Source organism: Carya illinoinensis, chromosome 8 (genome assembly GCF_018687715.1).
Source record: "Carya illinoinensis cultivar Pawnee chromosome 8, C.illinoinensisPawnee_v1, whole genome shotgun sequence".
Taxonomy (NCBI): domain Eukaryota; kingdom Viridiplantae; phylum Streptophyta; class Magnoliopsida; order Fagales; family Juglandaceae; genus Carya; species Carya illinoinensis.
In genome coordinates, this window is record NC_056759.1 from 10,872,153 (window position 1) to 10,898,073 (window position 25,921).

At 36.6% G+C, this 25,921-nt stretch overlaps 2 protein-coding genes across 4 annotated transcripts; both read left to right on the forward strand.

Moving 5' to 3' along the window:
• Positions 1–8,969: 8,969 nt before the first annotated feature.
• On the forward strand, positions 8,970–22,832 carry LOC122318545 (SWR1-complex protein 4). Of its 3 annotated transcripts, none has more exons than XM_043136000.1 (16): positions 8,970–9,341; positions 9,451–9,537; positions 17,417–17,482; positions 17,563–17,622; positions 17,736–17,792; positions 18,377–18,506; positions 18,674–18,741; positions 18,940–19,032; positions 19,131–19,178; positions 20,302–20,478; positions 20,787–20,897; positions 20,989–21,084; positions 21,958–22,017; positions 22,095–22,152; positions 22,277–22,311; positions 22,400–22,832. In XM_043136000.1, exons 1-16 carry the CDS (start codon positions 9,234–9,236, stop codon positions 22,472–22,474), a joined length of 1,329 nt encoding a protein of 442 aa, XP_042991934.1. In that variant the 5' UTR covers positions 8,970–9,233; the 3' UTR covers positions 22,475–22,832. The 3 variants fall into 3 exon arrangements, with proteins under 3 accessions (XP_042991934.1, XP_042991935.1, XP_042991933.1); XM_043135999.1 differs by having other exon boundaries at positions 8,971–9,341; positions 21,946–22,017; XM_043136001.1 differs by lacking the exon at positions 17,736–17,792 and having other exon boundaries at positions 21,946–22,017.
• Positions 22,833–23,960: 1,128 nt separating this feature from the next.
• Positions 23,961–25,716, forward strand: LOC122318546. Its single transcript, XM_043136003.1, has 5 exons — positions 23,961–24,364; positions 24,510–24,628; positions 25,094–25,282; positions 25,374–25,425; positions 25,506–25,716. The coding sequence occupies exons 1-5, from the start codon at positions 24,095–24,097 to the stop codon at positions 25,617–25,619; spliced, it is 744 nt and encodes a 247-aa protein (XP_042991937.1). The 5' UTR covers positions 23,961–24,094; the 3' UTR covers positions 25,620–25,716.
• The last annotated feature ends 205 nt before the right edge of the window (positions 25,717–25,921 follow it).

The following is a 25,921-nucleotide window of genomic DNA, read 5'->3' on the forward strand; positions in this document are numbered from 1 at the left end:
ATATGAAATATATTCACTATATAGACATAAGTAATTAGATTACATATTATATATTTAATTATAAAAGTGTTATGCTTATATTATTAGCTAATACATATATACATGTATATATATACATAGGTGTATGTATATATTTATCAATATATGAATGAGTTTTAATCGAGTCGACTCGAGCATAAACTAGCGAGCCTAAATGAACCTTAGCCGAGTCAAGTCGAGTTTTGTCGAGTATGTGTCATTTACAAATTAAGCAGGTATCTGTTTTTAGAAACAAGCTTTTTTTTTTTTTTTATGAGTCGAGTTCGATTCGAGTTTACCCGAGCAAGTACCGAGCTAGCTATCAAACAAATTGGTTCATTTACAACACTACCCAACGGAAGCCCCTTCCTCTCTCTCAAACCATGCGTTTCTCTCAGCCCAACCTTACTGTGCGCCGCCCAACCTCGTTGCCGACTACCTCACTGCCACCCCCCTCACGTCGATGACTCACTTCCCTCGAGAGCTACATCGTGCCCTCGAGTCCAGCCCCCACGGTGCATCTCTCTCTCTCTCTCTCTCTCTCTCTCTCTCTCTCTCTCTCTCTCTCTCTCTCTCTCTCTCTCTGTAGCATAAGAACCCATATGGGTTCTCCTCCCTTACGCTGCCGTGTGCTACTATGCGGCATCATCAACCATCACAACAGCTTCCCCACTCGTCGGTCAACACCCTCAACCGAACCCAGTCCCTCTCAGCAACCCTTTCTCCTCCATCATGCACCCAACCCAAAATGGGTTTCCCTCCCTCTTGTGGCCTTGATCCATCACCATGCTGCCACCCACAGCCACCGCCCACCACCATCCACTTCACCGACTACCATAAGTCCCTTCATGCCCAACCAAGCTTCCTGTTTAGCTTCCCCTTCATTTTCCCAGTTTTGAAACCCACAACCAACACCTGAAAAACACTGCTCCTTCACTTTTAACGTCGCCTGTAGTTTTGCGCATTTTTTATCTTCCAGAGTTTTCCTTTCCATCATTATAAGTAATTTTTCAAAAATTTATTGAGATTTAAATTTATTTTTATACTAACTTTTTTTTGCAGTCTGATTGGTTGTGACGGGCCTTGGGTTCGAGAAGTGTGAATTTATGGATTGTAGTTGTTGTCAAATGTGGGCCTTGGGCCAGATTGGAGGATGGGTTTATTTATAGAGTTGGACTGTGATTGATGTATTTTATCCGATGTGTGATATACCATGACATCAAATATACTGTTTGCATGCATTGTCATTTGTTATGTTTGAAAACGGGATTTTCATATTAAGAAATGATTTTGGGTGCATGCGTAATGAATAGATTGAAAAGAATGAAAGAAAGGAAAAAATAACTGTAGGGATGGTGATAAGCAGGAACGATAGTAGAGTCTCACCTACATTGCAAGTTGTAGAGATGGTAGTAAGCAGGGATGGTGGTAAATCCCGTCTATGATTCCCACCTATAGTGACTGAATGATTGGATATTTATATAGGTTATTTTCTGAAAAAATTGTGGTTTATGATAAATGGATATGTTAGGTCATTTTCTGGAAAATGATGGTTTATGATTAAATAGATACGAGGAGTATTTTCTGAAAAAAAAAAAAAATGTTAGATTTATATTTGGGCCATTTTTAAATGGATATGAAGATCATTTTTCTGGAAAAATTGTGGATTTATGTTTGGGCCGTTTCCTAAAAAATGGCGGATGATATTTAATGGCGTGTTTTGGGCCAAATGAGAATTTTAGAGTGCGTTAAAAAAATGATAATTTGTTAGAAAAAATGATGGTTTTGGTCTCATACATTTGCATGCATACATGTTGGTGTTTAAATATGTTTTTATCTCGTGAATTGTTTGGTTAGTTACTTACTGAAACTTATAATCTCACATGGTATTCCTATCCTACGATTTCATTTTATGGAATCGTAGATTTTAATGCAGAGGATGACGTTGAGCCTAAGGGGTCGACTTTGCCCAAAGGAGTGACTTATGGTTGCTTTTTTTTTTTTTTTTTTTTTTTTTTTTTTTTTTTTATCGTGGGATTTGTTTCCCTTTTTAACTATATATTTTGGTTTTTACTTTATTTTGATTAATAACTGTATAACCTTTTCAAAAGGCTTTTATTTTTGTAGTTATATATTTAAACTTCTGGTACTTAGTTGACTATCTTTTATTTATCCGCCGCGATTTTTGTTGTACATTTTTTACATATACACACTTATTTGATAAGAAAGCATAAGATATTTTTCATTTATAAGGCATTCTAGAAAAACTATTGAAAATGTTAAAGCTTAACAAGCTAGACAAAGAAGTGTGAAGAGAAACCAATAGAAATACTTGTATAAAGTGAAGCCTTAAGAGTTGCCATTGGCATGTTTACAGTGTTTACCACAATTGCAACATGAAGGGAACACTAGATATTGAGGAGAACAAGTTTGGAAGGGCATGATAAAATTACAGTTTCATACATACATTAGAAAGAGTAAGGATTAGAGTTCATTTTTTATGCCTTCTCTAATTAGAATCACTCACAGCATCATTTTGAGTCTACATGAGTATATATTTGCAACTCCTCAAAAAAAGGTGACAAATATGCAACTTAATTTAAGATCAACATAAAACTCAAACAAACACAAATTGAGAAATATGAAACTACTAAGCAAAAGCTCCAAACTTTTATATATAAAAGCTCCAACTTTATGAGCAATATTCAAGTTTTCTATCAAATATATATACTAGAAATTATCTCAATAGCGCATGTGAGGGTATGAGACAAATTTGGACTCTAATTAAGCTATCCTCTTCTTGCAATAGAACCCATAAACACTAGTTATCACCCACCCGAAATCTCAACCATCTGTTAAATCAAACTTCAAATCTCAATCCACCACAAGGGATTTATGTTTTAAGCATTAAATGTGACAAAATTGTAACAAAGTCACATAACCCATAAACTCGAAAGTTCCAAAATTAAAATGGGGTTTAACCTTTTAGAAACTCTTTGGAACAGAACAATCGTTCTCGTGCATTTAACGGCATCAAATAATTTGATGACACATCAGCAATTCATATAGAAGACTCATGAGCCACATCATAGGGTAGTATTAATGAAAATAAGAGAGAACCCGTATCTTTTTTCTTTTGAAAGCACAAAGTGCTGCTTCCAATCCTTTGCACCCACCCACACCGTTGCACACCATATGAACTTCATACCGGTGCACCCCTTCAGGCCGGTGTACCTCCAGACCAAGAGACCCCTTCAGACCATTGCCAAGGCACACCATCCAGATTCAAAGAGGATAGGCATTAAAACCCAACAAAACCATTTTCTTTATATTTGAAACAAGCACCATGGTTCAGAGCAGCGGCACGTATGATCTACGAGAGTCCATGATATTTCTCAAACAAAGACACTCATTCCCGAATCCTAACTCAACAAAACACAAATGAAGTAAATGGAAATATAAAAAAGCTGTAATTTGGAAGTCATGCCTACTCTCTTGCTCCCTCTCACTCTTACTTTTTTTTTTTTTTTCCAATATATTGCACTACCACAGACTATGACGATAATTGCTGAGATTACTTTAGTTTAGTTGCAATCTTCTAGAAATAATAATGGTGTAAAAAAAAATTGAAATATGGAACTATGAGAACACCCAAGTGCAACATCACAGATAAAAATCGATGAAGCAAGTTTAGAGGAAAAAGCCCAAGCACAACATCCAAGTGCAGCATCAAAACAACTATGAGAAAAACTATATGCAATGTAAAAAAAAATTGAAATCTGGAACTATGAGAATACTCAAGTGCAGCATCATAGATAATATTATATGAAGCAAGTTCAGAGGAATTTCATGTGAAAAGGGATACCACAGATCTCATCGGGAACGAAGGTGATAGTCACACGCAATCCCGTTGTCAATTGAGAGCAAAGTTTTGAAATCCATTCCGGAGACCATTCCGGTTGAGGCACTGGAACGGAATATTTCGGTACCGGTACGTTTCGGTGTACCGTTTCGGGATTAATTATATATTATATATAAATATTTATATGTATATATGTATATATAAACTAACAATTAATAAAATAAATACATATATATGTAAGTGTGTGATATGTATATGTGTATATATATAGAAGAATTAAAGATTTATAAAATGAATATATATTGAAAAAAAATCACAAACTTGAGTTCACTTTTAAAGAATACATAGATTATTAAAAGTAACAATACTTCTAGTGCACGGAAAGGGGTATTTGAATTCTAAAAGTACAATTTTATTCATTATTTTTCAACTTATTTACAAGAGAGTTTTTTTTTTTTTTTGACCGGAATTACTATTCCGGCCGGAATACCAGAATTCTGTCCGGAATTGACCGGAACGGCCGGAATTTGACTCGGAACGGAATAGATACCTATCTCATTCCGGTCACTGTTCTGGCATGAAAAATTCCGGCCATTCCAGCTGGAACAGAACGATTTTTAAAACATTGATTGAGAGGGTAAAGATAGTGGACACGATATCCAAGGTTCAATGAGGGAGATCGATTTTGGAGAGAGCTCAGTGAGGGAGATCGATTCTGGAAAGCTCGTTGAGGGAGATCATTTCTAGAGAGAGAGAGAGAGAGAGAGAGAGAGAAAGAGAGGGTTTCATTCAAGAAAGTTTTGAGAGAGAGAAAGAGAGAGAGAGACGAGGGAGGGAGGATTTCGGGCGAGGGGGTGAAAAACTCTCGTCCCTCTGCAGTGCGGTTAGATGGTTGCTAATATGTGGTGTTTACGTGGCACACCTCCATTGGAGGGTGTTATTTAGGGTAGAACAAAGCAACCTATGATAGGTTATTCTCTCAACCTTTTTGTTGCGCTGGGAAAAAGGAACAACAGGAAAAAGGAACAACAAGGGAGAGAAGTGTAGTGGGGAGTGGTCGAGTGATGGTTGAAGGCCGATGTCCACGGGATGCTTGAAAAGGGTGTACCAAACACGACAACGTCGAAAGCAACGGGGAGAGAGAGAGAGAGAGAGAGAGAGAGAGAGAGAGAGAGAGAGAGAGAGAGAGAGAGAGAGAGAGAGAGGTGTACTGTAATTGCGGATAACAACAATCGTTTGACCATTTTACCATGGGGATACTTATTTGGGTATAGGGAATAAAGTGGAAGAAGAATTAAGTTTAAAAGAAGAAAAATTGCAAGAAGGTGATGGAGTGATCAAGTTTGGTGCCTTTCCCTGGAGAAGATTGAAGATGTTGCAATGAGTGGAGAAAGGGAAAGAGAGGGGTTAAGAAGAGATGATGCCTACAAATAGGGATGTAAAAAAAAATTGTGAACCGGTAAACCAGACTGGATCGGTCTTGTGGGTTTGTTCCAATTAGGTACCCATTTTATTTTTTTTAAAACCGGTCAAAATTAGTCTTATTCTCATTTTTCTTTTTCTAAAACCGAATGAGACTGGTTCATATATATTTTTTATATTGTATATAATTTTTATATATAATATAAAATTATATATAAAATAATTTTGTATTATATGATAAATTATTAATTAATATAATATTAAATTTTAAAATCTTATATCGCTATAGTTTATTGTATTAATAGTTATACTAATAGTATATCACTATATATTATAATATACTATAATATATCACTATAGTATTATATATTATAATATACTATATTATATAATATATAACATAATATATTAAAACTGAAAAACTAGACCGGAACTGATAAAATTGGAAGAATTGGTTTAGGGGTAACCAATGCGGAATCGGTTCTTAAAAATGCAAAATAAGTTCATACCGGTTTGGTCCCAAATTTTATACTAAACGGGACCAAATTGGACCAGTTACACCCCTACCAGCAAATTAGGCACAATTTGGATACAAAAGCGCCCCCAACTCATATCATTTAATCATTACAATTTTTTTAAATTCTTACACAAAATATAATAAGCAGTTTAACTTTTTCAAATTCTCAAATAATAATAATATTAAAAAATAATATTCAAATAATATTTTATTTAATTTTCATCTCATCTTAACTTATTAACTAAAACTCCCCTTAGGATTTCGAAATTTATCCTGTAAAGAGTAGTTGCGGCTTGAATTTGGTCAATGCAAAAATAAAGTTGGATCACTAGCAACAGTTTTTTTGCTGTGACTCCATAATTAGATGAAAATATACACTATTTATAGCTAATTTAACTCGCCGCAAATAATTTTGTTGAGATTGGTCTGCAAAAGCCATAATTTTGCTACGACTCTAAATTTGCCTAAAAAGTGATTATTTGTGGCATTTTGAGTTTGCCACAAATATTTTGATGGCAAATTTTCGTGGGATTGTTTGGATTGAAATAGTCTCTCATCTCATTTCATCTAATCAATATAATTTTCTCAAACTCTTACATAAAATACAATAAACAATTCTATTTTTTCAAATTTTTTAAAAAATAATATTTTAACAATATTTTATTTAACTTTAATCTCATCTCATCTCAACTCACTATACAAACCACTTTTTACTCCAATAGAGTAAGCCATAATTAGAACTCCACATTTTTACTTTTTCACTACAAGATGGAAGAGAGAAGGCTGAAGTTACTAAGGGTTTATTTGGAAATACAATTGTTTTAAGATATTCTTAGAATACTTTAATACTATTTACAAACTATTTAATACTATTTTATTACTATTCTCACTACTATTCATAGATCATTTGATGTATTCTTAATATCCAAATGAAGCCTAAATTATATTAAGAAAAATCTAGTTACAAGTACAATTATGCACTAATATATGTACCACTCTAATGTGATTGTTCAAAAAGTAGATTTTATTGAAGACAATGCTAATTTAAATTTTGAATATAAAGGAATCAGTATTGGTACGCAAATTAGTATGCAACTTTACTTGTACGTAGCAAAACTCATTATATTAACATGCAAGTTGATAAAACTCAAGTAGAAGAGACGTCGAAGAAGTTTTATATTATTATTTTTATTTATTACTACTTAAAATATTTAAATTGTAAGAATAAATACAATAAGACCTACTAAAATTTATAGGAAAATGGTAAGTAGCTTCTTGATATGGTTGTAATCAGTCTGATCAGGTCAGGTTCAGTCTAGGGGAGTTACAGACTGGATTGTTAGCTATTAGTTTCGTCGGTTCATTCGGTCCGATATGGTCCATAAACATCTTTTCATTGTATATATATGGTTAATAAAATTAAGTGGTCTTTTTAAGGTTTATATATAGTTAATGAATATTAAATAATTTCATTGTCTAAATGGTTAATGGTAATCTCTTTGATGAAAATTACATAATTAAGTTAAGAATAACTTAAAATCGGTTCGTCTGTCCTATTATAAAAAACAGCCCACCAATAAGTGATCGCCATGTAGGCAGTCCATTGAAAAACAATATGGGATTACATGGTAGGAGATAGCAGAACCTCATCTGGGTCATCTCCTTCGCTCAAACCCTTCATCTTCTGATTTGAGTTGTAGCTTGTCGAAGCCTCCATCCCGTCACAACCCCCCTCTTGAAGCCTCCAACTAGTTACAGTCCCCATCTTGAAGCCTCCAGCTTGTTGCAAACCCCCTCTCGAAGCCCCTCTGTAAGTTTCATGTCTAATTGCTTCCTTTCAACAAGCATCCTTTATAAGTTTAAATTTTTGAACCATTTAGTTGTTAAGCAGACACCAAGGCAATGTAAACTTTTTGGAACTTCTTCTACAGCTATTTGTCCATATTTTGAACTCTTTTCACTCACATAACTCATTTATTCATCAAGAGTTTGGATTTTGGCTTTCAATCTCATGATCATGGTTGCACTGTCATAATGAAGTTGCTGAGCTTGGTAAAGTAGAAGTGCCATATCACGGATTGTAGTTCCTGATTCTCTGATTATCAGAAGTGTTCACCTTATTGCAACATTTGAGAGGAGGATCTATGAATTGTGAATTTGGGCACTTTACATCCATAGAATCTGAAATTGAAAACCTTGGCTCCATTAGACTAAAAAGAAGCAATACGTGCAATCCAATCAAGAATTTAGTGGTACACTCGATTCTCTCATTATTTTAGAAACCAATTTCCAATACGTCAACATTTAAATTCCATAGTGTTCTAGCATTTTACCAAAAAACCGAGTAGAGTAAACTCCTTAGGTCCAAATTGATGGTGCTCGGATGGTGGGCGGCCGAGATGTTGAGTGTGACGGAGATGGTGGACCACAAAGATGATGGGTGAGACAAAGATGGTGGCGTTGAAACTGGTGGCCGACAGAACTGTTGGGGTGTTCAACAGCATGGGGAGTTCGATGGCACTCAGGTGTTCGACGCTAATTGGCTGACGGCACTTGATTGGGCCGTTCGATGGATCTAAAGTTTGTGAAATGGGAATTCCTTCGATTGGGTTGAGTTTCAAGAGATGTCTTGGCAAGGTCGTTCAAGAATGTGATGATTTTTATGTTAATTGTGTGAAATCACTGACGTGACAGCTTACAATTAGTGGCTGGTATTCCCTTAAAAACAGTCAGACTGCTCCAAAACGATTCTGAATTAATTTATACAACAACTATATAAAATAATATTATATATATTAAAAAATATTTAAAAATATATATATACATTTGCTCGGTCTTAGTGCAGTCTAAAAAAATTATACCTCGAGACCAACTAATAAGACTATTGGTCCGAACCACACCATTTGGTCTGGTTGGTTTTTTTGATCCGGTCCCGTCCGTTTACACCCATTCTCCCTAATTTTGTCTTATCGGTATGACTACTTCTATGCTTTAAATTTATTATTATTATTTTTAAATGATTAAAAAAATATAACCAGTTAATATGTAAATAGTTTTAGAATATTTAAATAAATTTAAAAATATTAAAAAAAAAAAAAAAATACATTGCGGCGTCCCCTAGCATTGTGCATATTTAGTTCTTGAACCCTCGAGCTGAGGCAACATCTCAAGGAACCACTCGCTGTTGCCTGTTAGTCACCCGCAGGTAAACCACGCAAGCCACTACACAGTTCATCCATCCTTCTGCCCCAAGCTAATTTCGCGCTCGAAACACGCGATCCATTTGATTGAACCCAAACCCTAATCTCCCAATCCAAGCCTTCTGGAACAAGAATTACCCGAGCTAAACCTGAAGCATCCTAATGCGCAGTGAATTTGAAAAGCCCTAAATTTTTTTGGGGATTTTCTCCGTAAATGGATGCCAAGGACATTCTGGGCTTACCCAAGAACTCAATAACCCAAGAGAAAAAATCTAGACCCCAGAAGGACTCTCAGCGAAAACCCGATGGAATTTCACGTGAGGTATGTTTGCAAACATAGTATGATTTATATATGTGCATATGCGTGTGTGGATTGTGATTCTTTTTGCTTAGTTTTGGTGAATTTAGCTAACAGTGTTTCGGGGTTGCAGGTGTATGCACTTACGGGTGGTTTTCCGCCTCTCATTCCGGCGATAGAAGCTTCTCAATTAAAAAAAAGACCTCCATCGGACGAGAAGGTTTTTATGCTTATTGATTTCTGCTACTGCTTATATATTCTAGTTTTTTATAACTGTGCTAGATAAAGTGTCCTGGAGATGATCTTCAATCAGCTTGTTTTTGCAGTTCTTTTTTTTTTTTTTTTTCTTTTTTGCTTACTGGGAGTTGGGTTTTATGCTTAAAGCCTCATTGTTGTGTTCGTTAATTTTTTGACACTGGATCTTAGATATGTTATGTTTGTTCTTATTTCTGTTGAAATTCAACCAAGAGTAACCCATAAAAAATTCTGTGTTGGAGGGCGAGTGATAATCAGTTTAGGCAGGACGTCGTTTGGACTTGGTATTGGGGATAAGGCTTGCCTTGGAAGCAAGCTACAGCTACCTTGAATCAATTAATAAATAACCATGAGCAGCTACTATAATATAAGTTTCTTCCTCTTGTCAGAATAGGTAATATGCATTGGTTTCTGTGGTTTCCCTGATCAATTGGGGACAGGTACTGTAGTAGCCACAGATTTATTATGCGAGAATTTGGGTTATTGCAAATTTGATTTCCAGTTGTGTAACAACTCAAGGAAAACTCAAATGACATGGGTTTATACTTGAAAAGAACTAGTCAAGGTTATAATGTGACCTTAGAATAATTATGAACTCTAGTTCCACTTAATAAAGAGCATTCACATTGGCCTCTTCTTCAAAATTTTGGCTAAATTTTAGATATAAAAAATCCCTTTTATGTTTGGTTATCCACCTTCCAAAACACCATAATTCCACACTATATTCTGTTCCTACTCTCTTTAAATATATTTTGTTTATTCTTTCTTTTAAAAAATTATATTGTTTTATTTTTAACTTTCATATTTTCACAAATCATCTATTTTAGTCGAATTTTGAAACTATTCATCTATTCATGATGGTTGCATCTAATTTTTTTTTTTTTGTCTATTCCCAATGGTCATATATTGGTATGAGTATTGCAATTCTAAGGCCTAGACACAATACAATGCTGCTTATGTGTAAAAATTTGATTCAGAAGATAAATTTTAAAATTTCCAGCTTCATAATAGAATAATTCATTTTGTTATAAATGAGACTACACTAACCAGCAATCCAAACAAATAATTTTTTTGTTAAAGTATAAGTTAAACTTTATTAATAGGAAGAGGTGCAGCCTAAGCACATAGATTATATACACATAAAATGCCTAAGTACTACTAAGCACTAGTGAGGGATACAAGCAAATCATGAAAACTGTCCTCATCACAAATAATGAACGAAGCCCAAGAAAATAAAGTATTATAAAAGAATCTCTTCAGCTCATTCAAGGAACACTCCCGGTCTTCTAAACACCTTGTTTCTCTTCGTTCACAAACACTGCAAAATACAAAGGGGAATCATTTTCCACACAGTGGCAATGTTAATATTTCCCCTAGTACCTGTCCATCACTTAAGAAATTCCATAACTCTTCCTGGCATAACCCAAGCCACACCAGTCCAGTTAAAGATCTCATTCCACAAGGACTGAGCCACCTCACAGTTAACAAAAGATGATCCACGGATTCTCCATTTTTCTTACACAAAATATACCAATCCATAATGATGAGACCACATTTTCTCAAATTGTTAGTATTGAGCAATCTTCCAAGAGATGCAATCCATACAAAGAAAGCAATCTTAGGAGGGACCTTACACTTCCAAATAGCCTTCCAAGGAAAACAGTGATCATTAGAGAATCACAAGAGACCTTGTAATAGGAGCGCACCAAGAACCTTTTACTCCCAAGAGGAATCCAACTCATCCTATGATGTATCATACAAAGAGTTGAAAAAGTCAACAAACATTCCCAGTTCCCAATTATGAGTTGCTCTAAAAAATGACATTGCAATGGAAAGAACCAGTAGAACACACCAACATGTCAGCCACCACGGCCTCTTTATCACTAGAAATCTGGTAAAGAGAAGGAAAAACTTACTTAGGAACCCTTGCGCCTCACCAAACATCATGCCAAAAATAAACACCATGATCACCTCCAACTAAAAATCTGAAAAAGTTAGAGAACCTCTCCCATCCAGAACGAATATATTTCCACAACCCCTCACCATATGCCCCCCTTAACTTTTATTAGAACACCAACCCCCCCCCCCCCCCCCCCCCCCCTCCCCCTCCTCCCAAAAAAAAAAAAAAACAAAAAACACACACAAAGCTCCCGTATTTTGAATCTATGACAACTCTACACAAAACCTTCCCCTTCCCGATGATATCTCCACAACCATTTCCCTAAAAGTGCTTTATTGAAAGTCCTCAAGTTGCACACCCCAAAACCACCACAAGTTACTTTGGAAAACTTACGCCTGGTTTGGATTCAGAGATGAGATAAGATGGTTTTAGATTAAAGATAAAAGTTAAATAAAATATTGTTATTATTGTTTTGGGATTTGAAAAGGTTGAATTGTTTATTATATTTTGTATAGGAATTTGGAAAAGTTGTAATTATGAGATAAGATGAGATGAGGTGAGATCACCTCCCAATCCAAACTAGGCCTTACTTTATCCCAACCAACAAGATGAAACTTGGCTTCCTCCCCAAAAGAAAATGATGAAAAAATTTCTCAATACGAGATACCCCACCTGCAGGTAGCAGAAATAAAGATAGAAAGATGTAGGGTGGTTAGATAAAGTACTTTTGATAAGAGTTAATCTGCTACCATTTGAAAAATAAATTTTTTTCCATCTAGCTAACCTTCTATCAATCTTTTCTTACACACCTTCCCAAATAGAGTTCGTCTTGAAAGCATCACCCAATAGAAGACCAAGATATTTCAAGGGTAGTGATGAGACCTTATAGCCCAGGATGTTTGCCAAGCCTTGAACATTAAACATTGTGCCCATGAGAACCATTTCAGACTTCGAAAGATTCACCTTCAAGCTCGAAACAACGTAAAAACAAAACAAAAGAGCATTCAAATATTGAATTTGACCATGGTCCGGCTCACATAATAGTAAAGTATCATCAGCAAAGAGAAGATGAGAAATATTAACACCTCCCATGGAAACACTAGAAAGGAAACCTCCATCAACAACTACACTAAACATACGACTGAGTGCATCTGTCACAATGACAAACAGAAAGGGAAAAAGTGGATCCCCTTGTCTTAATCCCCTACAGCTGTTAAAAAAATCCATCCAGTGCACCATTCACCAAAATAATAACAAATAGTAGAAAAGTCCCAATTAACATGATCATATGCCTTCTCCATATTTAATGTACGAAGGATCCCAGTTGTTCGATCTTGATTCTACTATCCAAACATTCATTGGAAATTAGAAACGAAGCCAAAAGCATTATGAGGTTTTGATATAATGCTACTCATAATGGCACTCATTTGGTTGGAAAGAACCTTAGAGAGTATCTTGTACACCTTGTTAACAAGATTAATGCATCAAAAATCCTTCACCTCCACTGCCCCCATTTTCTATAAGGGCCATAAAAGTTGCTTTAAAACTTTTTTTTCGAATTTTCCAAAAGAATGAAATTCATGGAAGACCTTTATAATATCCTCACCAACCACATCGCAACAATCATGGGTGAGACCCGGGGCTTTATTCTTAACCATCCTATGAATCACTTGAAAAACTTGATCCACCTAAAAAGGTCTCGCCAACCAAATAGAACTTGACTGATCGATAATGTCGAAGAGCAAACCATCAAGTTTGGGTCTCCAAGAAAATTTTTCTGCAAGGAGATCTTCATAGAAGTTGACATTATGACCCTTAATAGCATCATGATCCTAGCAAACCTGTCCATCAACCTGGAGCAAATCAATTGCATTATTCCTTTGGTGAGAATTAGCCACCTGATGGAAAAATTTAGCACATCCAGCCCCTTCTTTTATGGTGTCATGTTGTTTTAAGAATGTGGTTGATGGTTTTAGTTGGGCTTTTGTTGGGGTGTAAGGCCCAAATGTGGACAATAAAAGGAAGGATTTATGGGATGAGCTTGCTGGTTTGGGCAATTGGTGGAAACTACCTTGGTGTATTGGTGGTGATTTCAATATCACTTGGTTCATTAGTGAAAGATTGGGAGAAGCCCGGCAAAGTCATGCAATGAATGAATTTTCTGAATTTATCTTTGATATGGATTTGGTGGATTATCACTTGTTGGTGGCACGCATATTTGGTCCAATAATCGTGCCTAGTCCTGTTTGGACAGATTTTTGGCGTCTCCCTCTTGGGAGGCTCACGACTCTACTTTGCTATAGAAGAGATTAGCTAGGGTATGTTCGGACCATTTCCCTATCATCCTGGATTGTGTGGGCATTCATGAGGGTAAGAGATATTTCAAGTTGGAAAATGTGGCTGAAAGTTGAAGGTTTGGTCCTCATATCTTTTAGGGGGCTCACCAAGTTTTATTTTGGCTAAGAAACTTAAAGCATTGATGAGGGATTTGAAGATGTGGAATGCAGATGTCTTTGGACATGTTGACTGTCATAAACAGCCCCTTTTTGAGGATTTACAGGTTTTGGAGGATAGGGAGGTGAGTGCTCCTCTTTCTGAGGAGGAATCTTGCAGGAAACTTTCTATCACGACGGAGCTTGAAAAGGTGCTTCTAATGGAACAAATATCGTGGAGATAGAAATCGCTTGATTTTCAGCAAACAAACAATGTCCAATTTCTAATGTCATAAAAGATTCTTAATCCGAAGACACTTTTTGGGATCATTAAGACCCTGAATATTCCAAGAAAGTATTTTAGGCTTCATGGGAAAAAACAACCTTTCCCTTAGAGCTACCTTTACTAGTACTTCCCTCCTAGCCATCATAATTAATCAAACAAGTGAGTCGCTTAAGCTCTCTATCTTTTTCTAGAAGCAGATTTAGGAGATAAAGTGTGACCCGTCTCAATAGCAATGAGTAGTGCCTTAAATTGCTCCTCAAAGCCCTTACAAGAAATCCTTACTCAAACTTGGATTTCCTTCACTCTCTGAATGACCCAATTTGAAGATAAACCACTTGTAGCAGGCAAAGGAGACAAGGTGCCTAGCTGAACTAGATCCACCTCATCCTCCCTAGACACCAGTTGAAGATTACGACCAACTTCCTCAGTGTCAATCAAGGTGCATAAAGGTATTGACTTCTCCCCATAGAACTCCATACCACTCTCGACACCAGCCTTTTCCCCATGGATTAGTCGAGGTTCTGCAGAATCAACACTATTAATTGCCACAACATTTAGAGGAATAGAGTAGAGAGGCTCCCTACATCTCAATACCGAAATATCCTCTAGCAGAACAATTGCAGACAAAGGCCTAACAGTGATGACAGGAGCATCACTAACAAAAGAAGACAAAGAAGGAACAAAACCTATATAGGGAAGATCAACTTCGACGCCCATCGAACTGTGAGACACCAGAGGCACAATTGCAATCTCCTCCACCTGCGATACATTTGAAAGCCCAGAACAAGGAGAGAGAGTCTCTTGCTACACATTAGAATCACCCTCACAGAGCAGTGACACTACAGAGTGGGAGGTCGAATCAAATTTTAAAATTAGTCAAAACACAAGCATCCTGCAACACCTTATCAAAGATCTCGTTTGTTGGTGATAGAATCGGCGGGATGAAGACAGGCAAGTGATTGGAACAACCCATCGACAGGTTCTTGGTCAGACCCAGAAGTGGTGGGCCATCCATCAACGAGTTAGGCCCCTCACCGGAAGAAGAGCCCCTGTCGTGTTTAGCCCTCCACACAGGCCATGATACCATCCTTGGCCCAACCCCCACTAATGCCTTTTCTTTACCACCACCAACTGGCCCTGAGCGTAGGCCCTGTGAAATCGATTTAGAAGAAACCGATAAACATGGATCAAGAAGGGCTGAGCCCAATGAAAAAGTCGGCCCAAATTCACTTTAGATAGTAGACGGTTGATCTTCTCCTTCTCCTTCACCTCGACCAATTCCGTTTTCATAGCCAATAAGAACATTATTCTCTAGCGCAAACCATCGAGAAGGGAAACACCGTCGGCCATAGCCAGAGGATGTTCAACCTAAGTGGTCTAAGGACTGGACGCAGTACGAGACAATTCTTTGCTTCTCCCTTAATCACTGGACGATGACAATCACTTGAGAAGCTGAAATAGTCACCGGCCTAACCAATGCCGCCTTGTATGACAACGCTTGATTGAAGGAATAGCCCAATGACGTCCTCAAGCCATGGTTTTGCACTCCTCTCCTATCGATTGACCCTCCTATAGAAGATACTGCTATGTTTCCATCTACTAGAATAGGGGATGATTGCCGGCAAAAATCCCTTAACGTACGTGCAAAGAAAACCCACCCTCTGCCTTGATTTCCTTGAAGTAGAACCGTAACGCTACGTCTACCACTTCCTCCATACACCTCGAGTGACAAGAAACGACCAAAAGAATTCTCCTGACACTGAACTAAGAGTATACGAGTTCCTTCTCGAATGGTTTTGAGAAAATCCTTCTAGTCTCCCATCAAAATGCAAGCCTCCACCATGTTGACCAACCAAGCCTCAACTCCATTTCTAAAAGATATGGCCTTTATCAATCGCTTGCCCTTCTCAATAATTCTGAAAGACCCACCCCTTGTCCTCAATGGAAAATACAAACAACTTTGCATCCACCCCTAAACAAAATATCTCAACCCCACGCTACTCGAAGAACAACAAAGATAATAGGAAGAAGGATAAAAACAAACTAGATGAAGAGAAAAAGGGAATGAATAATCTTATTTGAATAGCAAAAAGAAAGAAGAGATTACTTTTGGTGAGAGGCACCGGAAATAGGATGAAGTGTCATGAGAGAGGGAAAGAGAACCATCTAAGCTCATCCAATGTGTTCCTAGTCTTCAAAGCTCCTGCCATTCCTTTCAAGCCAAATACACCACGAACATAGAGGAATCATTTTCCACACGGCTGCAATTTTGGGGTTACCCTGAAAACCTCTCCAACAAGCCAGAAGATCCACGACACTCCTAAGCATCACCCATGCAATTCCAATCTTATTAGAAATCTCATCCCATAAAACCCTTCCCACCTCACAGATTTGTCAAATGTTAGTTAAATCTAACCTTTGAAGAGCTAGATGTTGAGTGCCTTAAGGAACCAATGGGACTGGCACTCAGCATACCTTTTCATACTCATTCTCTTCTATCATTCTTTTCCTACCCATCATAGGATTTAGCAGGGTGCTGCAGTCTCTCTCACTCAAACTGTTAGATGCCCTTGTCAAGTTCCATCTCACATTAAGTGCCCCAACTCCATATGGTGTTATCACATTAGCTCTCATACCATATTTAATGACCCAAGGAAAACGTAAGCCACATTTGGGTAGTACTTCAAAAGGGGTTGTTAAGGTTACAATTTGAGCTCTTTGGAATTATGATAAACCCAGTTTCACTCGATAAGAAATCAATGTGAGACTTGGCACTCAATGTACCTTTATCATACATTCCCCTCTATCATTCTTGTCCCACCCAATGTGGATTTATTGGAGTGTTACAAGTTGTGAGCTGTAACTTGGGATTAAGTAAGCTTTTTCCTATCCAGGTCATTCAATTTGCAAGCATAACTAGAAGGTTGATGCTTTATAGTCTTTTGAATTGGGAAATATGAGGAATTTCAAAAGTTGACTACCAGTTCTATGCTATTATTTAACTGAAGATAGCTAGATGTACAAGAATATTTCTTGATTGTGATGGCTTTGCATCTTTCCTACTCATTTGCCTATAGGTTAAATGATATTATTATATTTGATGTTATAATATGCGCGTTTCTATGTTGTTTCAGTTTCTTCTTCTTCCTCCTCCTATGTATATACACACATACATATATAATGTTCTAGAATATAGTTTCTAACAAGTTTGAGATTCTACCTCCAGATCACTTGGCAGTGGCTTCCTTTTACAAATTCTGCTCGGAAAGATAACTTGCATCTTTATCACTGGGTAGGTTTTCATATGTGAGCATAGGTTTTCATATGTGAGCATAGTTATTTGGTTAGAATTAAAGTTCTTTTGCATTGCAGGTGAGAATTGTAAATGGTGTTCCACCAACTGGTGACTATTCCTTTGCCAAGTACAACAAGGTATACTCTCCAATACTTTCATCTTCTTCTTTTTTTGGTTCATTTCTGAACATGTGCCATTAAGACCTCTCTTTCGTATGATTGAATTTGTTGACTTATGTGATGTGGTGCAGTCTGTTGACATTGTCAAATACACAGATGAGGAGTATGAGAAGTACTTGACTGATCCTGTATGTATCCATTTAAGATTGCAGTTGTTTAATGTTTTTACTCTACACCAAAAAGGATACCTATGAAAAAGGTAAAAAGAAAAAAAAAGTTATGCCCCAAATGTACAAAAGATACCTATAAAAACAATTATGCCGAAAAAGTGGATATCAATGAAAAATAATAATATTCTAGTTTTCATTGTTCGTGCCATGCTGTTGCTTTTAAATCTTATAGAAGTTTTACATGTCATTCATATTCACAGCAATTGAAATTGCAGCATTTAAATTCTGGATCTGTCAGATATAATCTATGAAAGATTAGAATATACATATTGTCACTTATAAAAAAAAAATGTATATATATACATATTTTGTGATTTGCATCGTAGATTTGGATTTAGTGATTCCATCTATACGTCATTTTATAATGTTTTAGCTCAAGTTCTCACCCCGTGTGATTTCTATTGTGCTTATTTATTTGTGGCCAGGTATCAAAGGATATGATTCTGTATTGGCGTTTGTATTTCTAGTCAATGTGTTTCTATGTTGTAGCAAATGTTCTGGGTCGTGTACCTAAATTCTTCACTCATATTTTTCATTGGCAGATGTGGACCAAGGAGGAGACAGATCAGTTGTTTGAACTGTGCCAAAGTTTTGATCTCCGCTTTATTGTGATAGCTGACAGGTTCCCATCATCTCGGACTGTGGAGGAATTGAAGGATCGTTATTACAGTGGTATTGATTGCACTCTGTTTGTTTCACTTTGATGCTGTTGTTGACTTTATAGTTCAGATTTATGCTTGTGCCGTTTTGCATGCAATTTCTGGGAGAAATTATCATATTTTGTCTTTCAGAATATCTGGACTGTTTTTCTTGATAATTATGGCATTTTCTGTGCACAGTGGCTCGAGCTATGCTGGCTGCTAGAGCTCCATCTCCTGGAGACATCTCTGGTCACCCTCTTGTTAAGGTGTGATAGCTTTATTTTTTTTGAGAAAAGGGTGTGATAGCTTTATTAATGCAATATATACATGAAAATCTATCTAGGGTTTCTAATTTAATATAATATTATCATTTCCTTTAGTTGACTGTACGTTGTTGCTTAAATTTGAGGTCTGCTATATCGCAGAATTGTTTTATTTTAGTATCTGGTTCATCTTTGATATAGGAGCCTTACAATGTTTCACAAGAGACAGAACGAAAGCGAGCATTATCTATGGTCCTCTCTCAAACAAAACAGCAAGAGCGAAAAGATGCTGAGGTTTTAACCTTTATATACTTTCTAAATTGTCTTATGCATTTCTGAGATCGTGTTATTGAATAACTTGTTTTTTGGTTATCCAATGTCCCGTTCTTTAGGTTCTTGCTGAAGCAAAAAGAATAACCGAGTCACGGATGGTTGCAAGGGTAAGGTGTTAGATATTCTAGAATGTCTCTTTTTGTAACTGGTGACTTCCACAATTATGGATGAAAGAGGAGACACATTTACCTGGTGAATTACATTTAAAAGTAGCCAACTCTCAGGTTTAATTCTCATATTTTTTTAACTCGTCATTAACCCTGATGGTTGCACTTCGTGGTCTGTGTGTTACATTGAAAGCAAGTTGCTTGAAATTCCACCATATTGGGTGAGAAGTAGGCACCTTTATGCTACTAAGATGCTAAAGAAGCTGGCTTCATGGTTGTAGCTTAAATGCCTCCTTTCAGTCAAAATAAGCTTTATGATTCTAAGATGCTAAAAGGCTGGCTTCACAACTGTACCTTAACAACTTTCAGTCTATATGCTTTTCTTCTTGACTTTAGAGCCTGCCTACCAAAATGTTTCAATTGTACATCTTATGTTTATTTTCTTCTACCCACCTGTGGGTAGCCCTAGTGCTAAGGGAGAACTTGTGTGCATGTGCCCCATGTCATAGGTTCGATTCCCCCTGGGATCAAACTGTGGTTTAAGTGGGAGGCCATGGCGGTGGGTTGCTATGCTAGTCTCTCCAGCAGTTTTGGTTCCATCAGTGAGTCCTAAGGGCTCTGCCATGGTGTGGTTCCCCCGTCATAAAAAAATAAATAAATACAGTTTATTTTCTTCTATCAGGAGCTATATTACATGAATTGAAACTGGTTAATTGATTACTACTGAGATTGAAATATGGGAGAGAATTTTCTAGTGAATGGTTACTAAGTGTTAATAACATAGAGGTAAACTTTTATCCGTTTAACTATATTTCATAAGCTTCCTAGTGTTACCTTTTAATCAGTTTCTACATGTTCCCTCCTGGATGGAACCATCCTAGTGAATGGAATATAGCATCCAATTGCTTAATCATCTTTGTTGTTGTAGTTAGTAAGTATTGTGAATGGTTGTTAACGTGTCTTTTGTTAGAGGGTTATAGCTATCATGTTGCAGGAGCTTAATTTATATGTAATACTGTAAATGAAGGCCTGTCTGTTTGTATTGGTATGTGTCCTTGTGTGTGGTTGTGTGTGTGAATGTGTTCTACAGGTAGGTTTATTTATTTGGGTTTCCATTGTTCAGGGAGCCGAAGAGTCTGAATTGCCTGTCCCATCAAATGCTGGTCCCGAAAGTGCTGAGAGGGCTGCTATTCCAAGTGATACTGTATCACCTTCGGCCAATGTTCAACATCCCTCTGCAGCAGTTGCACCTTCAACTATAACAGTGGACAATGCCTCTATTCTAGCTTCTCTTCGCATGGTATAATTAGTAGTCCATTCATTAGTTATGCACTTTCTCCCTGTGTGTGTCGGCTTGTATGCACACAATAATGTCAATATAGGTTGGCTTTTAGTTTTTACGGATCAGTGAACTTGCAATTCAACTTTTATTTTATGATATTATGTAAATAACTGTTTGTACCTTGCTTCTCTTTCTTTTTTAATTTTTATAGAAGTAAATTTTGAGCTGGACGTCACCTCACCTTAAAATGCTGTTTACAGAAGTTTTTCCATCTTGAGTTTATTGCCAAATATATCATTTTGTTAACTGACATAGAAAATTTTCAGCTTCGGGTCTATCTGAGAACATATGCACTTGATCAAATGGTGCAAGCTGCGAGCTCATCTGCTGGACTTCGGACTATAAAGCGGGTCGAGCAAACTTTACAAGAACTTGGGGTTTGTTTCTGCTCCCTAAATTATTGGTGCTGTACGTATACTCATTTCCTTGTCATATCATATATCGGTGGATTGTTAAAATCTTTTCCAGGTCAATCTAAAACCCAGAGTTCCAACCAAAGCTGTTTGTGCAGAGCATCTTGAATTAAGAAGAGAAATATTGACTCTACTGAATCTTCAAAAGCAGGTACTGCACTTGTTCAATTCTTGCACTTTTTTTCCTTGAACATTTTCTTAATGCCCTGGACAAGTGTCCTCCACAATTTCTAAATCTAATCATTTCTCTGATTTGAATTTCTTAATGCCCCGTACAAGTGTCTTCCACATTTTCTAATCCTCTCTATCAAGTTCATACGCCCTCTTATTTAAGACTAATAGCATTGGGGCACCTTTCTGATAAATGTTTATATATATATTTGATTGGGCTGATGTCTACAGCAAGTTCATGATCCTCCGTTGTCTTTTAGTGGTTGGGTTGTTAAAGTTCTACAATTGCTAGCTGCTACCAGATATTTCATTGCTTGGACATATCAATTCATCATTCAGAATTTGATTGCTGATGTAAGATCTGACTTAAAAACTACTATTGGAAACTGAGTCATCTTATTTTGGTTGGCAATGCCTACCAACCAACTGATTTCTTCAGGGGGGAAGTTGGTGGTAACTCTGGTTATTTTTTCATGATTTTGTTGGTCATATTCTTAGGGTATCGATGGTTCAATATCCAGTTTCAAAAACATTCAAGGATAGATCTACTTTTCCAGCTGCTGCTCTGGGGTTAACCCCATACGACCAATTAATATTTGAAACTAATTTCCCACCCCACTCAAAATAAAATTAGGAGAGCACAAATTCTAATACTAATAGTTGGCTTATGGTCACAATTTAAAACTACTCTGGTAGGGCATGAGTTATATTTTGTAATTTACTCTTATCAGCCTGGTATAGACATTGCACTTTTTTATGGTAATATGTACGAAAGTACAAAAGTGTTTACTTCGTCAATTATACAATTCCTTGGACACAATCATTAATGTTTGATATTCAGTTGCAATATAAGGAGGCAGAAGGTTCCTCTTATCGTGATGGTTCTTATGGTGATACACCGGGCACACCTAAGGTAGTAATCCTTTTTTTTTTTCCTTCCTTGTTTTGGTTTGTTTCCATATTGAGTTTGTCATTCTGGAACTCTGACAGCATTTAAGCCATGGTGGGGATCAGGATCGGATATTTGTTCCAGACATGAATTTTGCAGGTAATATTGGACATTTCCATCTAGTTTTGAATTATGTATAACTGTTTGATTGCATGGTTTTTTGCCTTACGTATTGCGGTGAGTGTTATGGTAATGATTCATTCTGTTTCAATTGGGACTTCAGGGGAAAGGATTGGCAAAAGGGACCAGAAACGCAAGGTACACAGTTGTCTAGTTAATTTTCGTCTAACATTTACTTTTGCCCCCAACTCTTGCTGAATTCTATCTTTTTAAATGTACCTTCAAGGCGCCTGGAAGGCTATCAGAAGCTCCATTGCCCGCTCACAAAAGGCCTAGAAAATTAAAGGCAGCAGATCTATAAGCAACAAAGCAAATGAACTTTCCATGAAGTGGAATGCAGAATACATGTGAATGGTTTAGGAGTTCTTTTGGCAGAAGGAAGTTTTGGTTGCAGAATCCTTCCAATGGGAGCACAGGAGTTCTTTAGTTGGAAGCAGAAGTTGAAGCACCAACTCATGTTCCTTACAGGGAAGTTTAGTTTGTGCATCATCATAATTTGGTTTAATGTAAAGCCGTAATGCGCTTAGCGACGAGGAGAAACCAGAGATCTTTTAAGAATGACAATTGTTTTGTACATAAAAACTAGTGTTTATCCCATGTGGTGTAACAATGTTGCTGTTTCTGACCAACTTAAATTGATCCACAAAGAGATTTCAGCCTTTTTTGTTTTTTGTTTCCCCTTGGAAAATGGAATCTCTCTTACCCTTTGTCTGTCACAATGTTTGAGGGGCGGAACCGTTCTCTCTCACTCAGCCCCTCCCCTCATTGAAACATGTATTATTTTCACCTTCAAATACAATACTGAAATAATATGACCAAAGTACAGTACCCCGGATCCCTCATTCCCTCTTTGTTATATGTTACATTCATTAAGGTTTAGCCAGCTCATTAACAATAACTAGGAGCAAGCCAGCCTGTGATCGATTTATATTTTCAGCTCCTCTGGCAAACTATTCACGTTAACCAAGAAACGTGTCAAACCCACACGGTTTAAAGAAAACTGCGGCCGGTTTTTTATTTTTTATTTTTTTAAAATTAAGAAAATATATTTACAATTATAAGTGTGTAAATGGTGTACAATTAAATAAATATGAGATTTAGATAAAAATTAAATTAAATTTTTAATAGTAAATTTTATTTTTTTTCAAAGTGGCTATATAGTACTTGTAAATGTTATTACTGTAGCATTACTTTTTTAGATTTGCATCTTGAACTATCAGGACTGACAATTGGTATCTTAAATATCAAAGAAAAATCTGAACCCTTGTTCAAAAACTTGAGCATCGAAATTGAAGAAAAATAGAAACATAATAGTATAATTGCAACAGTAAAATGTTAATCAAGTTATTAAAAAAATAATATTTACAGTCGTGAATATGCAAGTATCGTATAATTTTAAAAAAATAAATAAATATAAGACTCACGTTTAAATAAAATTAAGTTTTTTAATAGTTGATGTTATTCTTTTTTAAAACAACTATATGTACTTGCATATTTTTCTATCATATGTAGTAAATTATCAATATATTGTAGTTTAGAATATCAATGGCCAAGGTTAATAATTTGGGAGGTGTATTATAAAGGGATAAGCAGGATACAAAAGTATATCTTTTTAATATCAAAACACAATGGTTGTTTGATAATAGTCTGGTTCTTGTGGTGATCGGAGGACCACGGTAGTATTTAGTGCTCTTGTATGGACAACATGACGCAAGACCATTTTGTCATTTTCTTCCACCTCACCAATTCGAAAGAAGCACAGCTCAAAATATCTGATGCACTTTGTGGCCTTGAAAATTTGAAATGATCTATTTTCTCCACTGTACCACAGAACTGATCTTAATGCTGCCTACAACTTGCTAACAGAACTGAAATTATAGCCTCCCAGGTGGTGTGTGAGTGCCAATGTCCGACAGTGAGAATGGAAGCCTTTGCTGCTTTGGGCTCCTCTTTCTTTCTTCACAATCCCCCTCGCCATGCAAAGCCCAGGAATTTTGTGCTCCAACCGCATTGCAGCCTGAGAAAGCAGGAAAGAAGAAACCTTGAAACCAGTTGGCCTACCATTTCACTCTCACTTTTTGGTTCAGGTTTCTTTCTGGGTCCCCTTATTGATGGACTTCATTCTAGGGTGAATCTTGTAGTATATGAAAGCGGCTCTATCAATATTGGTCCTCTCCACACAAACATCTGGGTAAAATTAAACTGAGCTTCGGAGCTCCATTTTAAATCTTCTTGCTGTTGCAAGGGTTTCTTTTCTTTTGATGTGGTTGAGAAGCCCAATTCTAAGCCAGGTTATTGATGGTTTATTTTGTCCCAAAATTTCTTGATGTTGTTAGGTTCCTTTCTTGCTTGGATTGTTTTACTGCACTGTTGGGTTGCTTCAACTCTACTTGGATGAAAGCGTCTCGTCAAAGATTTCAGAGGGAAGCCTGGCTAAGTCAGCTGTTTCACTGTTGTGAGTACTCTTTCATCTCGAAGTTCTAATCATTTCCCAACTCTATCTACTATAAAAGAAGTCCTTATACTTACAAATCAATGTATAAACACATCATTTGTTGTGATACTCAGAACAATTTGAATAGCAAATATTTTTTTATGGGGATTCATATGGTAAGTTTCACATAGTGATATGTTTTAGTTTGTCAATAACTAAGCTTATAGATAGATTTTTTTTTTTTTTTTAAAAAAAAAAAAAAAAAACACACAAACAATAATGAATATTCATGATCACGGATAACTTTCTATATAGGAGCGAGAAACCGATAAGACTCATAAAAGTGCATTGCAAAGTTTGTGGATATTTAAATGGTTCAGACAAAAACGAATACTTATGATCATGGACAACCGCATGCCTATTTTCCAGTTTGTGAACAAGCATGGATTGCCTGATATTAGCTGCCGATGTCCTTGTTTAATTCAGAGCACTGGTACTATTTATCGAATTGAGTGCTGAACTCTATAAAGCTGGAGTAGCAGACAACATCGAGGCGTACATATTATTTGCAGCAGCAGAGTTGATCTGGTTTTCCCTGGACAGGACCTGGCTTGGGTTCACTCTAGCATGCATTCTTGGCATTTGCTGCCCTCTGGCTGAGATTCCCTTAATGAAGTAAGTCTGTCTTCTTTCTCATAGATTTGTCATCAATCATTAACCGGAAAATCTATCGTTGTTGATGGATCTGTCTGGTGTTCATATTCAGGTTCTTTCACCTGTGGTATTATCCAGAAGCAAACATAGAAATCTTTGGCCAGGTATTGACATTAATAGAACCACCGAAATTTCCATAAAATCTTCGTTCTTCTGAGAGATTTGAGCTTTCTGTTATGTGCAGGGTCTAGTCAGCTGGACAGTAACTTGCTATTTTGTTTACACACCATTTCTGATCAATTTATCACGGTTGCTGAAATCAAGGATTGCTGCTGATACAGACAATAAGTCTGCCTAGACAACTATGTTTGGTCAGGCATTATGCCAAAGTTTAAGAGAAGGCAACAAAAGTCAAACTGAATAGAGTTTAATGTAGAAGTTCTTTTTTTTTTTTTTTTTTTTTTTGTGAAAAAAGAGACAACTTCTCATTAAATCAGAAACATTTGTAACAGATGACTCTAAGACTACGGACCAGCCTAGAGTACCACGATTACTTCATTTCCTTAGTCACTACAGACATGATACAATCTGGACAAAGTTCAATGTCATAAGTATCAACCATGCTCTCTATTGCAGCTTGAGCCAATTGGTGAGCAGCCT

Bases quoted from the DNA above. Each gene is read 5' to 3' on its own strand.
- LOC122318545 (XM_043135999.1), top strand. From the start codon at position 9,234: ATGGATGCCAAGGACATTCTGGGCTTACCCAAGAACTCAATAACCCAA. The intron at 17,623-17,735 runs GTATACTCTCCA...GATGTGGTGCAG, and splicing joins CCTTTGCCAAGTACAACAAG to TCTGTTGACATTGTCAAATA. The intron at 19,033-19,130 runs GTTTTAACCTTT...CCCGTTCTTTAG, and splicing joins AAGAGCGAAAAGATGCTGAG to GTTCTTGCTGAAGCAAAAAG.
- LOC122318546 (XM_043136003.1), top strand. From the start codon at position 24,095: ATGGAAGCCTTTGCTGCTTTGGGCTCCTCTTTCTTTCTTCACAATCCC. The intron at 24,629-25,093 runs GTGAGTACTCTT...TGTTTAATTCAG, and splicing joins AAGTCAGCTGTTTCACTGTT to AGCACTGGTACTATTTATCG. The intron at 25,283-25,373 runs GTAAGTCTGTCT...GTTCATATTCAG, and splicing joins GCTGAGATTCCCTTAATGAA to GTTCTTTCACCTGTGGTATT.